This window comes from Chelonia mydas, chromosome 12 (genome assembly GCF_015237465.2).
Source record: "Chelonia mydas isolate rCheMyd1 chromosome 12, rCheMyd1.pri.v2, whole genome shotgun sequence".
In the NCBI taxonomy this organism is placed as follows: domain Eukaryota; kingdom Metazoa; phylum Chordata; order Testudines; family Cheloniidae; genus Chelonia; species Chelonia mydas.
Genome location: NC_051252.2, coordinates 5,186,336 through 5,200,217, shown reverse-complemented (window position 1 = coordinate 5,200,217; position 13,882 = coordinate 5,186,336). Strand labels below are relative to the sequence as shown.

The window sequence follows — 13,882 nt, the reverse complement described above, 5'->3', positions numbered from 1 at the left end:
GCACAAATAACCTTGAGACAATGCTGCAACATATAGTGTACATAAACCTCACATGATTGCTCTTCCACTACTTCATAAGTGGAAACTGCATTAAAGAGAATAGAACGATTGGCATAATTGAGAAAACTGCAGAGCCAAAAGCATGATGTGCCCCAATGGTACCAGTTATAACAAAAAATGAAAAAATATGAATCCGTGTGGATCTTAAAGATAATGAAGGAGTTGTAGGGAAAAAAAATCCTCTTGACACTAGATGACTTGTTCCCCAAAGTGAAAAGAGATACAGTATTCTCCAAGCTGGATGCCTCAAAGGGATTCTAGCAAATTCCTTTAACCACAGAAAGTGCTAAACTAACTCCATTTATCACACCCCTTGGGAGATTTTACATTTGAGGATTACCAGTGCACCTGAAATTTTCCAAAGACAGATGGCAGAACAATTAATGATCACAGGAAGCCACAGAATCTCCTTCGTGCCCTCTAGCGCGTCTTGCACCATCCAGACTTCTGTGATAAATGATTATTAAACCAAGAATCATATACATTAGGTTCTTCCAGTTCCAAAGAACCAGACACACACTCCAGGTCAACACATACTTTAGATTTCACCGAAACCTATGCTGGTAGCCAATTCATTAGTAACTAAAACCTAAAGGTTTATTAATATACAAAAAAGGAAGAGTTATTAAGAGGTTAAAATTAATCATATACATTACAGGTGGTTTCACAGTTTGCAGATCAGGTAAATAGCAGTGATGTTAAATCTGCCAGTTTGAAATAAGTCTCTCTGGTTCATCCCAAATATTGGGGTCCTCAGTCCATTGTTCTAAACTCTTCTTTGTTAGAAATCATAATCCAGAAATGTGGAGCAGGAAAGAGGCTAAGAAGTGATGTCACAGTCTCCACTTTTATATCCTCAGCCTATGTGCATGGAAAGTTACTAGCACAAACATGAAGTCTCGGATCACATGTCCTTACATGCCATTGCTGAGTCATGGGTCATCAGTGTCAGCCTGCCTTCTGAGACGTCCTCAGGAGGGCTCACTGAAGAGTTTATTCTCCTTATGGGCCATCAACACATGGCTGACTAGCCTTGATGCAAATCTGTCTTGTGGGTGATATCCAGGAACACAATACATTTGAGATACAAACACATAGCAAATCTTCATAACTTCAGAGACCATGATGACACAGGGATTTAAATAGGAAAATAATACTTAGCACCTCATAACATTTTCATCGATACCTTACAAGGCATACTTGTATAAGACTGATCACAATTGTGCACCAGTGGTGATACCGTAGTGTAAACATGGTCATTTTTCTTTATATACAATGTCACAACCATCTCAGACAAGCCCAAGCAAAGACTGGAAGTTATGGGATGGAAGCACTTGGTATACAGAGATTTCTTACAGAGATGTCAGAAGCAAGATCTGAACAGCTGGTTCTGAGGCAAACTTTGTCTTTATAGGCAAGTGTGTAATGAACAAGCTGGTGTGTATATGCATGTACCTCTCGTAGTTCCCCTGGCTGTCATGGGCCCTGCACTGCTAACAGATAGCAGAGATTCTCTGTAGCTCACGAAAGCTTATGCTCAAATAAATTGGTTAGTCTCTAAGGTGCCACAAGTACTCCTTTTCTTTCCGTCAGCTCAGGCATCAGGGCCCTGTGCTTTGGTGCAGTTGATGGGGATTTTGCCCCAGCCACAGCTGTGAAGCTCTCCAAGTCTGTTGTGCGCAGCACAGGGGCACATGGCGGTTCCAACTGGCTGTGGAACTGGCATAAGAGAGCTGTACCTCCCCGAGTTACTCCTTCGCCATCCCAATGCTCAGTGATCTGTTCAATGCAGAGAAAAGGTTGTTACAAAAACTGAAATTTGCAATCCATGTGAGAGCGACAGGGGCCATCATTTCATCCGCTGCTGTGAAAAATGTGCATTGCCAGACCCCTCCACTGGAATTCCAGCCTGGGAATCCCCAGGTCCATGTTGCTGAGCACATGTGAGAGCTGGGGTGCGCTCGCTGCCATGTGGGGCTCTAGGATGCCTTTCCTCCTTGCCACCACCCCATGCAGTTGTGTCAGGATCAAAGGTTTGTCAACAGCCAAGGGGCAGAAATCAGCCTTGTGTGTGCCAAAGGCCCCAGGATTGCACCGACCCTGTGAGTGGCCTGAGCAGTGCCCTGTGGGTGTGTCAGTGCCATGTTCAGCCAGGCCTCGCAAGAGCCACGGCTGTGCCCTCAGCACGCTGGCTCCTCAACAGAGAAACGCTGGCCAGCGAGGAGTCTGTTTAAATTCCAAACAGCCTCTAGTGGGTACATCTGGTGATTAGCAACTTTCAGGAGAGCCTTAGCCCCAGGTGCCCCTCTCTCCTACGGCCGGGAAGGGCCGGGCCCCAGGCTGGCGACACGGTTCGGCCAGGACTCAGCCCTGTACACAGGTTAGGGACCCGGGCAGAGCCAGTGGCGCATGGCGAGACAACGGGTCGGGGGAGGCAACAGCTCCATGCTGAGCTAACCGCCCACACAGTCCCTTATGGCGCAGATCCATACAGCAGCGAGCACATTTCATGTATGCTCCATCACGTGACCCCACTGGTGCACCCCTTACCTCCTAGTGCCTATGGTGATGCTCACCTACCCCTTTCTCCCCTAACCCCTGTGCCTCCTCCCACCTCCCCACACCCCTCCTCCCCCTGCCCCCTTCTCCCCCTCCCACGCCCCCTTCCCCTCCTCCTCTCCCCCTGCGCCCCCCCTCCCCTGAGCGCGTGCCCCCCCTCCCCTGAGCGCGTGCCCCCCCTCCCCTGCGCCCCCTCCCCTCTCCCGCGCCCCGCTTCCCCCGCTCCCTCCTCTCCCTCTGCACCCCCGCTTCCGATGCCCCCTCCCCCTCCCCAGCCCCCCGTGTCCCCCCCCGCGCCCCCTCCGGAGCCCCGCCCCCCCTCTCCCGCACCCCGCCCCCTCCTCTCCTCTCCCTCTGCACCGCCGCTTCCGATGCCCCCTCCCCTCACTCCTGTGCCCCCCTTTCCGCGCTCCCCTGCGCGCCCCCAGGCACTTGGGGCGGCTGGTCCCCTACCTCCAGCAGCCGCACGTAGCTCGCCGGGCCCGGCTCCCCCTTCCCCCCGCCGGCCGGCGCTCCGAGCCCGCCCCGGCCCGGGGGGTGCGCCTGAGGCCGCTGGGCCCCGCCCCCCGCCCCGCAGCGCTGGCCAATCGGCTGCTCTGTAGTGGCCGGTCGCCGCGGTTACCGGCGAGCGATTGGCCGGGGGCCGTAGCCCCGCCCCCGGCCGGACGCGGCGCGGGCGGGGCAGGGGGCTCGGCCGGGCCCGGCGGCCGGCGCGCGGCCAGTGGCGGCGGGCGGGCGCGCGGGGAGCAGCGCGGCGCCCATGGCGGCCGGGCCCGGCGCCGCGCTCTGCCGCGTGCAGTACCTGGACGACCGCGACCCCTTCGCCTGCGCCAGCTTCCCGGAGCCGCGCCGCGCGCCCGCCCACCCGCTGCTGCAGGCGCTGCCGCTGGGGGCGCAGCTGCCCGCCCTGCACCGCCTGCTGGGCGCGCCCCTGCCGGTGAGCCGCGGCCGCGGGCCACCTGGGGCGGGGCGGGGTCCGTGCGGCGGGGGGGGCCCAGGTGGAGTCGGGAGGGGCTGGGCTGGAGGAAGCGGGGGTACGGTCTGCACTGGGGGGCTGCACAGAGGAGGGGCTGGGGCAGTGGGGCCCGCATGAGGTCGGGGGGCTGGGCTGGAGTAAGCGGGGGTAGGGGCTGCACTGGGGGGCTGCACAGAGGGGGGGCTGGGGCAGTGGGGCCCGCATGAGGTCGGGGGGCTGGGCTGGAGGAAGCGGGGGTAGGGGCTGCACTGGGGGGCTGCACAGAGGGGGGGCTGGGGCAGTGGGGCCCGTATGAGGTCGGGGGGGCTGGGCTGGAGGAAGCGGGGGTAGGGGCTGCACTGGGGGGCTGCACAGAGGAGGGGCTGGGGCAGTGGGGCCTGCATGAGGTCGGGGGGCTGGGCTGGAGGAAGCGGGGGTAGGGGCTGCACTGGGGGGCTGCACAGAGGAGGGGCTGGGGCAGTGGGGCCCGCATGAGGTCGGGGGGGCTGGGCTGGAGGAAGCGGGGGTAGGGGCTGCACTGGGGGGCTGCACAGAGGAGGGGCTGGGGCAGTGGGGCCTGCATGAGGTCGGGGGGCTGGGCTGGAGGAAGCGGGGTACTGGCAGGCCCCGGGGGGGCTTGGTGAAGAGGGCTGGGCTGGGCAGGGGGAAGTGAGATGGTGTGGGGGGGCCTGCAAAGGATCGAGGGGGTGCTGGGCTGGAGGGACCGGGGTAGTGGCGGGGCCTGCATGGAGGGAGGGGCGCTGCACGGCTCGGGGTGGGTTCTGTGTGGTGGGAAGGAAGTGGGGTCAGGGCAGGTCCTACGAATGGGCTGGGCTTGGTCGGTGAGAACATCCCTATTTTGCTGCCTCTGGCCCGTCCTTCGGCCCTCAGGGAAGGGTTTACAGAGTGTGTCGGCCGCACTGGCCGGCGTACGTTTTCCCCATCCCCACGTCGCTAGGCTGGCGCAGGTTCGTGCCGAGGCTCTTGGCAGGAGCAGGCCTTGGAACTGAGCCATTGCAGCGAGTTGTTTGGGCGGTACTGGGAGGGACCAGGGGCTGGGCCAGTGAGGATGGGGTGTAGGGATTTGTGCCCTGACCGCTAGGAGCTGTCTCCTAATTTATGGAGGAGTTGGTTGGTGTGTCCTTTGGTTGGTTCGAAACCTTTAGTCAGGTGAAATCCGTTCAGACTGGATTTCTCGTGGAGATCTGGCAGCGTCGGGCAACTGTACTGGTAGACTTACAACTGGGAGACATTGCTCCTCAGCGTCCAAACTCAAATCCTTTCGATAAACCCCCCTATGCACACACAGAATGGAAACGGTCAGCATAAGGTCTTGTATTTAAACATAGCCTATAGCTTGCTGGTTAGGGCCTGTGTCCGCTATTCCTGTGTAGCATAAATCAGGAACACACTGCTGGAGGAACATTTAACAACCACAGGTTTAGCTGTGTTCTGAAACGTCCTCTCCAGTAGCACAGGGCCCCCAACACCAAGCTGATGCATTGACTGAGAACTGACTTGAAGGAAACAGTGATGTCTTCTGAGTCACCACCACTGCTTCCTGTAACATCTGGAGTTTATATAAGGCTGCTTGTACAGTGAGGATTGGGAAGCTGATAACTAGAGTCTGTTAACAGTGACTGAACAGGCAAAATTAAAGGTTTCAGAGTAGCAGCCGTGTTAGTCTGTATTCGCAAAAAGAAAAGGAGGACTTGTGGCACCTTAGAGACTAACCAGTTTATTTGAGCATAAGCTTTCGTGAGCTACAGCACACTTCATAGGATGCATGCAGTGGAAAATACAGTGGGGAGATTTATATACATAGAGAACATGAAACAGTGGGTGTTACCATACGCATTGTGATCACTTAAGGTGAGCTATTACCAGCAGGAGTGTGTGGGGGGGAAAACCTTTTGTAGTGATAATCAAGATGGGCCATTTCCAGCAGTTGACAAGAACGTCTGAGGAACAAGAAAAGGAGTACTTGTGTCACTTTAGAGACTAACCAATCTATTTGAGCATAAGCTTTCGTGAGCTACAGCTCACTTCATCGGATGCATACTGTGGAAAGTACAGAAGATCTTTTTATACACACAAACCATGAAAAAATGGATGTTTACCACTACAAAAGGTTTTCTCTCCCCCCACCCAACTGGAAATGGCCCAACTTGATTATCATACACATTGTAAGGAGAGTGATCACTTTAGATAAGCTATTACCAGCAGGAGAGTGGGGTGGGGGGAGAAAAAACCTTTTGTAGTGGTAAACATCCATTTTTTCATGGTTTGTATGTATAAAAAGATCTTCTGTACTTTCCACAGTATGCATCCGATGAAGTGAGCTGTAGCTAATGAAAGCTTATGCTCAAATAAATTGGTTAGTCTCTAAGGTGCCACAAGTACTCCTCTTCTTTTTGCGAATACAGACTAACACGGCTGTTACTCTGAAACCTGTCTGAGGAACAGTGAGGGGTGGAGGGGGGGAATAAACATGGGGAAATAGTTTTACTTTGTGTAATGATCCATCCACTCCTAGTCTCTATTAAGCCTAAGTTAATTGTATCCAGTTTGCAAATTAATTCCAATTCAGCAGTCTCTCCTTGGAGTCTGTTTTTGAAGTTTTTTAGTTGAAGAATTGCAACTTTTAGGTCTGTAATCGAGTGACCAGAGAGATTGAAGCATTCTCCAACTGGTTTTTGAATGTTATAATTCTTGATGTCTGATTTGTGTCCATTTATTCTTTTACGTAGAGACTGTCCAGTTTGACCAATGTACATGGCAGAGGGGCATTGCTGGCACATGATGGCATATATCACATTGGTAGATGTGCAGGTGAACGAGCCTCTGATAGTGTGGTTGATATGATTAGGCCCTATGATGGTGTCCCCTGAATAGATATGTGGACACAGTTGGCAACGGGCTTGATGCATAGTGTCGGACTTTCTCAGCCGCTGCATCAGAGAAAAGTTTGGTCTTTGTATTCAAAGTGAACAGTGACATCGACCACCAGGGCTGTTTCATCTTTGACAAAAACGATGTCTGGTTTTCGTAGTTCCTTATTGGCAGTGGACAGATGTGGTTCTTGATAAATTGTCCACTTAAGTTTACAGGCTTCTGGTGTGAGTATTCCGCTATTCATGGTGCCACAGTAGCTCTTAAATGCAGTCTGGAAAATCAGAACTGGTGTAACGAAGAGTGAGACTGAGCAGGACTTCTGGGCTGTCCTCACTCTCTTGAATAGTGCCCTGCCATTTTTAGCTTTCCCCTGGGCACAAGTGGGAGGAAACTCCTCGGAATTATCCTGCTTCTCACAGTGCAGCACCCTTTGACTATTCTTCAGTGTCAGCTGTGAGGATGAGTGTCAGCTCCTCTTTTTTTTCACATGCATCCTTAGCCATGTTGGTGCGTTAGCTGACTCATCTGGAGTTTCTGTCCTGTTGATGGGATGACAAGACCCCTGAACTGCTGGCTAATGAGGCATGAGTGTTAACTCTCCTCACGGTAGATAGCTTGACAAAGGATTGCATGTTTCTCTGAATAACCTAGGTATTCTATGGTATGTTTCCTACAAAGTGCATCCCAAAATGGTCCAGCGCTGGATGAGGCAAAACATTGAGGATAGGCAAAAAGTAGAGTCACAGCTTCGGAAATGACCCAGGAAGCCAAAGCATGAGGCAGAGGGATATAGTAATGCAGTCAGAGTAGACAGGAGCTGCAGAGGAGGTGGTCTTGGACCGGCATCGACAAGGTTGTGTGTGGTCACAGAGCTGGCTGGTGCAAAGGGGAAGGATCTGGGTGGAGAGAAGAGAGGAGGTTTATGAAGTCTTCTATGGAGGGTTTGTAAATCAAGGCAAGACTGGCCCCTGTAAGGAATGGGAACCAGCAGATGGGGTTGACGTGGTCATGCTTTGAATGTATGAGGAAATGGCAGCAGTATTCTGGAGAGCAGGAATGCTATGTGGGGGAGTGGCAGTAAGTAGATACGCCGTCCGATGGTCCAGGGACATCTATATCGAACACCTCACTGGCCACCGACCGTGCCAGGAGACAGTACCAGGAGAAACAGAACGACATCATGCATCAACTATGAGAAAGGGACCGAGAGTCTTTTTCCATTGGACCATATGAACTGGAATCATAAACTCACTGAACATTAAATCTCACCAAATGAGGGTAATTCCATCCTCCTCATCGTATCCACTCATTATACTCCACACCTGAACATAGCCATTATATGAACAACGTACCCCCATATCTCAATGTCTGTGCTTTGACCCATTAACCTTTTACCCCCAATCAGGGATATTACAGATTATGTATTCCTTACGCCATCCGATCCTAAACCGAACTGCATGCCCCTTGATAATCTGTACCTCATTCCCTGATAACCAGAAACTTCTATGCTTAAACTCTGTACCGTTTTCTTTTTATTTTAACATCATCTTAATAAAATTATTAAATAAGACAAAAGGTGCTGAAGGCCTAGTTGAGCTGTTGTCAGAGGTGGAGTTGGGGATAAGCAGATTTGCAAGCTAACAGTGACTGGCATATGTATGCACATTGAGGCTTCAGGGCAGGGGTTTCTGGAGTGATTATCTGGGCCCTTCTGCAATGCAGGCTAAAATTAACTGGAAATTGTCTGGTTTCCTTCCTGGCACTCTTAAATGGGTTATCCGGGAGGAAGTGGACAGGTGCTTAGAATGTTCTCTGCTTCAGTGGGAGCAGGGCCCTGAACATGGCAGAAGGCTTTGTGCTTTTAGTGTGCAGTTATCCAGTCCAGCACTGTTCAGAGATTCCAAGGCCAGAAGGAATCATTCTAGTCATCTGGTCTGACCTTCTGTAAACAGGCCTACTGCTGGTCTGTGGGAATGAGCTGCTGGAATCTCAAATTGTCCAGCACACCATAGTTTCCATGTCCCATGGTATCTGTATAATTTGACAGGTTTCAGAGTAGCAGCCGTGTTAGTCTGTATCCGCAAAAAGAAAAGGAGGACTTGTGGCACCTTAGAGTCTATTTGAGCATAAGCTTTCGTGAGCTACAGCTCACTTCATTGGATGCATCCGATGAAGTGAGCTGTAGCTCACGAAAGCTTATGCTCAGATAAATTTGTTAGTCTCTAAGGTGCCACAAGTCCTCCTTTTCTTTTTGTATAATTTGACTAATTCTGATCTTTGGTCTGCCTCGTCTGGGCCTGGCTGCTGTAGCATTCTTCTGTTGAGGCACATTATGGCATGTGACGTGGTGTGCTACCCTGCCTTGTGTGTCTGCTGATTTAGAGAGAAATCAAATGGGTAAGAATTAAAGAACTTCAATTTTCCATAGGTCAGAGTGCAAAAGGAAATCTAGGGAAAGCTAGCTGTAGTGGAAAGATGGTAAACGTTTAATATCCATTGCATACAAGTGTCTATTCAGGGGAAACAAAGATGTAACACAAAGGCTTAATGGCTGCAGTGCTGAAACCCCTGAGGCAGTGTTGCTTAACAGCCTGCTAGGAGCACCTAGGTAAGGCCCTTTGTTTTCAGCTTTTATTTTAAAATTTCCTGATAATTTATCAGCGTTTGTTTAAAAACAAATTAAAAATGAGTGAAAATCGGTTAAAAAAAGAACTTCACAGTATTATGGGTAAATACTGGGGGACAGGAGGACAAAAAACAACAACAACAGAGAAATGTAAGAATACTTCTGACCCCGCTGACTGCTCTGGAAGATGAGGTAGCAGCTCAGTAACCTGGGTGGCCTCGATTAGTGAGCTACTGTCTCCTTCCAAAGTGGGGAGCTGGGTTCGGGGAGGTCTGGCACTTTGTTTTGTATTTAAGTGGTTCAAAATTCCAGTGAAAATCAGTAAAAGCTGCATGATAGCCTTTGTAAAACCTGGGACATTTCTGGTAAATGCCCCACATGGAAGGGGGTTAACATGCAGGTTCAGGTAGCGTGAACAGAAAACTCTGTAACTCAAAACAGGAGACCACTTACGCTGTCCTATTCTGTACTGCTGCCCCACTTGGCAGCAGGGAGCTGTTTACCTTCTGTTAACAAAGAAACTGCTTTGTGAGGCCAGCAGACCTAGTTATCCAGGTGAAACTTATTAACCAACAACCTGCTTTTCCAAGGGCAGTGAACAGCTAAGCATGTAGTGCCTCGTCTGCACTGCGTTGCCTTTACTTGTTGGGGAGACGCGTGCAGTTGTCTGATCCAGAGCACAGAAAGGCGGAGACGGCATTAAGTGTCTGCTAGCTTTAAGCAGTCCCATCCGCAGTGGCACCACCATGTTTTTGTGAGGAATCCTTCCTTGGGATGGATGATTGTACCATGTCTTCTCAATGTCATTGGTGTGTCTTATCAACGTATTCAAAACCCTGGGGTGAAGATGAAAAAAAACATATTCAGTAAAACATCCCATAAATCCTCATGAAATCTGAGAGGTGAACTAAAGAAATAATTCTGGGAAGCGTAAATAAGTGAGGGATGGAAAACAGGGAAATTAAATGGAATCCAGCAGAAAACGATAACTGCTGATCTACTGGTGATTCTAGGCTTGCAAAGGTATGGTGGGCCACCAGAATAGCTTCCTGCTGCCAGAACTAGCAGTGACTTGGCATCCCAGTTAGAGGCTGGAGGGAGGTCTCAGTCCTCTTTTTCTGGACGCTACCCATCTTATTTGTGGGAAAAGGTTCAGGACTGGAGACGAGCAAACTGTCCCATTGCAATGTGACATTGGCTAAGGACAAAGGAATGCATCACAATGATGCATTGTTCAAAAACCAGCCAAACGCTCAAGCAGCACTAGGATAGCAAAATGCACATAAAGGCCAGTGAAGTGGGAGGGGGAGGGGAACCCTGCAAGGTGCAGAGTTTGGGATCAATTCAGATAAACACCCAGGCTTTAAATACTTATCTGAACTGTATTTGAAGCTCCATCTCTCAGTCAAGCTGGATGGCCATTCCTCTTCTTTCCCCATAATGCCTGGAACCATTCCAATGGAGTTTGACTTCCCCTGCACTTTTTACCTTGGGGTGGGGGGAGGAGGATTGGGTTTTCACTCACCTCCAATCTCATGTGGGCGGACAGCAAGCCTACTCTCCTCTCCACTGTTTTTGTGGCACTTCCACCATCTCTTCCCTTCAAAGGTTTCCTTTTCTCGCTCCTTCCACTCCAATTGCTGGTTATTTTTGTTTCCCCTGGAGGACCAGATTGCCTTCCTCCTGTGGCTCTAGGGTAGTTTACCTGTTGCTCCAGGGCCAGATGATACTCTTCTCCCACCCCAGGGATGGAGCAGTGCTTCTCCGATTTTGCCTGCCTTGCAGCCAGGCCGAGTGTGGGAGGCGTGCAAGGGAGGAGCAGAAGCAGTGCAAGATGCGCTCAGTCAGTTGCTCCAAAGGAGAAGAGGACTCGGCCTGCTGCCCACCACCGCAGCAGCCAGCGGTAGAGGTGAGGGGAGCTTCTCAATGCAGGAGGCCGGAGTATGCAGGCAGGAAGCATGGGCCAGATACATTTGGCTCCCACATGAGCTTGGGAGCCTTGGCGTGTGTGGATAACAGAACTTGTTGTTAAACCTTCCTCTGAACCAGACGCGTGCCCTTTCAGCCACATCTTCGTTTTTCTTGGACTGAACTAGCAGTGTCATGTCATGCGATATTTTTTCAAGGGTGACCAAGTGGAGTTAATTTGGGAACAAACAACAAAAGCGATGCCTAACGAAGCAAACAGATCTCTGGCACGGGTTTTCCTCTCTGAGCCGGACTCTGTGTGTAATAAGATCTTTTATGTTGGACTGGAGGGGATGTTATAACGGGTGTGGCAGGAGAGATTTCGAGAAGGGACGTAAATCTAAGTGGGGTAAGGAAGACTTGGGAGCCTGTCAAGGCGCATTAGGCTTTTGTAGAAAAATATCCCACAGGACCCTGGCAGTGATACTCTTCCCTTTGTCACATTGCCTGAAATGTTGTCCCTGTTGAGCTATCTTCCATGGTTTCAAGTTTCATGTGCGATAGCCCATTGTCCTTAGCAAACTCTGGAGGGTGGTAGGACTCTGCTCCGTGATTGGGGTCAACTCGCGGGCGCCTCCTCATGGCCAGGCGTGGCAGCTCGCTCTCTCTGTTGGGGTCTCCTGCAGGTGGCTGCTCCGGCTCTCCAGCCAGGTCACTTTAAAGCCTCCCCCTTCTGGGCAGTCTGTGAACAAAAAGCAAGGGGAATTAACCCAAATAACCTGAGTTAGCCAGGGAGAGAGGGGTACGCCTCCCTCTCGGGACGTAGGGGGATCTGGCCCTCCCTGTCAGGCAGTGGTCGTCTGGGAAGCTCCTGCCTTCCCTCGGCCCTTTCCTCAGGGGCTGACGGTCTGTTCTTTCCCTGCTCTTCCCATGGCAGCTGTTCTGCTCCCCTTTTACCTCCCCTGGCCCATCCAGCCTGTGCCGGCCTGGCAGGTGTGGCGGGGTGGGCCTGGCTCAGCCCAGAGCAGCTCCTTAACCCCTTGTTGACCAGTGTGGGGTTTGCATGCCCCATCACAGATTGCAACCCCCCTTTTTACCATATGCTGCCTTCACGTACTCCAGTCTTCTTAGTGTGCCCACGGGAGTTTGTACGCCCAGGGTGGATTCTTGAGCCCTACTAGCTTCCAGTGTTCTGTCATTTGAGATCTTTAAGTCCTTACAGGCTGCAGGCTTGGCCTGGAAGAGCCATCATTTGTAGAGTGGCATCTTTTTGGCAAGAAAGCATCAGGGAGAGGGTGGCCCTGGGGCACTCTCCACCTTGCCTTGGAGGACAACCAGCGTTCTAAAGTGCTGGTTTGGGTCTTATCTTTAATACCATTCTGGGTGCAACACATCCCCTCTGAGCAAGAAGTATTGAAACCTCCAGTAGACTAAGCCTGTTTAATTTATTCACAGCCAAATTTCTGGGTCTCCTTTAAAAGCCTGTCTGCATTAGAGAAACGTGCACCGGTGTCATTACATCAATATCTTTACCCCAATGTAGACTCTCAGCACCAGTGTAAAGTGGGGCTCACGCCGCTAATTTATCAGATTAAGTTGCCCAGAGGTGTCCCTGGGGAAATAGCGGGTACTAAGCATTCCTCCTCTACATTGCAGCAAAACTGGGCTATCCAGCCCCCTAGCACAAGCATTGTGGTACTGTCTTTTCACCCAAATGTAGTCCGGCTTGTACTTATCCTCTTTCAGAGACTGCTGTTGGGGAGGCAGCTGACACAGCTTAGAAGAGGAGGTTTGGGCACCCGTGTCTTGAAAACAGAAGCCGAGCTAGGGTCTGTGTATAAATCACAGATATAAACTGGATACCGAATAAGGGTCCTGTGTATTTAGACTGAAGTATGTAAGCAGGTCTGTCATTCTGATTCAGCAAATGCAAGCAAGTTGTCAACACCACCACTTGTTCCCATCTGTCAGACAGCAAAGGATAAGTTACAATAACTAGTGATGCCAGAAAAAAATACCGTGGAAATGCACCAGTGTGACAATCTTAGGAGCTCTCTACTGGTGTCTGGTATTTACAGCCTTCTTTTTAAAAAACAAATGTCTAGCCTTTCTGCTTGGGTAGAAAACCACTGTGACATAAACCAGTGCAGTGCCTTCTGACTCTGCAGGTGCACAGAATAAAACAAAGCCACTGCCATCCCATTCGTCTCAGCAGGGAGTGAGTTCTGAAACCTAATAATGGCAGCTTAAATGCCAATATTTTAAACTATTTAGTGGTGGTTGGTCATAGCAGAAACATCCACTTGGATGCAGGGATTTCTTCAGAACCTGCCGGGGTGGCCAGGCACCTCACACATGGAGCAAAGGTTGTGTTCTTTGTCTCTGTCCTGCGAGCCAAGTGCTTGTGGGCATTGCTACTCTGCAATCACGGCATGGCAGACTTTGGGGATATGTCAAGTGATATGTCAGAGTGTCTTTAAATGCACTGCGGGGGTTGAAAAATAAGAGCACTGGTGGGGTCATTAATAGCACGGAAGAGCTGGAAATTATTGCTAGTTACTGAAACAAATCACAGGAGGTGGAAGTGACTTCTTCACATCTGTGCAGGATAAAAAGAATATTAATGGTATGTCCATGGAGTGTGCCTTTGTGTGATAGCGAACAAGCCAAAGGAGACCAGAATTATGGTGGAAAGCAAGTATCTAGACAGAAGTGAGCAAGGCAGAGGGTAAAGACAAGGTGATGTTCTTGGTGCTAGGAGGAGTAAATGGGTGAATCATTACCTTTAATAAGTTTTGGTAATGGAAAAGTACCCGGTGCTCAGAAAACAGTGACTGTTGTTCCAGTGTTCAGGAAGAGGCTGTAGGAATACCTGTATT

General features: G+C 50.7%; 1 protein-coding gene and 2 long non-coding RNA genes across 4 annotated transcripts in view; 1 reads left to right on the top strand and 2 right to left on the bottom strand.

Moving 5' to 3' along the window:
- Positions 1–635: 635 nt before the first annotated feature.
- On the bottom strand, positions 636–3,188 carry LOC119563690. The gene is made up of 2 exons (XR_005222219.1): positions 3,073–3,188; positions 636–1,839 (listed from the first exon to the last, which is right to left on the bottom strand). It is a non-coding gene; the product is annotated as an uncharacterized LOC119563690 (long non-coding RNA).
- Positions 3,189–3,335: 147 nt separating this feature from the next.
- FHOD1 (formin homology 2 domain containing 1) overlaps positions 3,336–13,882 on the top strand; it is a 62,461-nt gene continuing 51,914 nt past the window's right edge. Inside the window, exon 1 of one of the 2 annotated variants that reach the window (XM_037877676.2) lies at positions 3,336–3,556. In XM_037877676.2, coding sequence (XP_037733604.1) covers positions 3,380–3,556 — 177 coding nt within the window. In that variant the 5' untranslated portion in view covers positions 3,336–3,379. The remainder of the gene's footprint in view (positions 3,557–13,882) is intronic. The other variant, XM_043526164.1, reaches the window with a different exon arrangement.
- LOC122462540 lies at positions 8,933–11,369 on the bottom strand. The gene is made up of 2 exons (XR_006285152.1): positions 10,621–11,369; positions 8,933–9,931 (listed from the first exon to the last, which is right to left on the bottom strand). It is a non-coding gene; the product is annotated as an uncharacterized LOC122462540 (long non-coding RNA).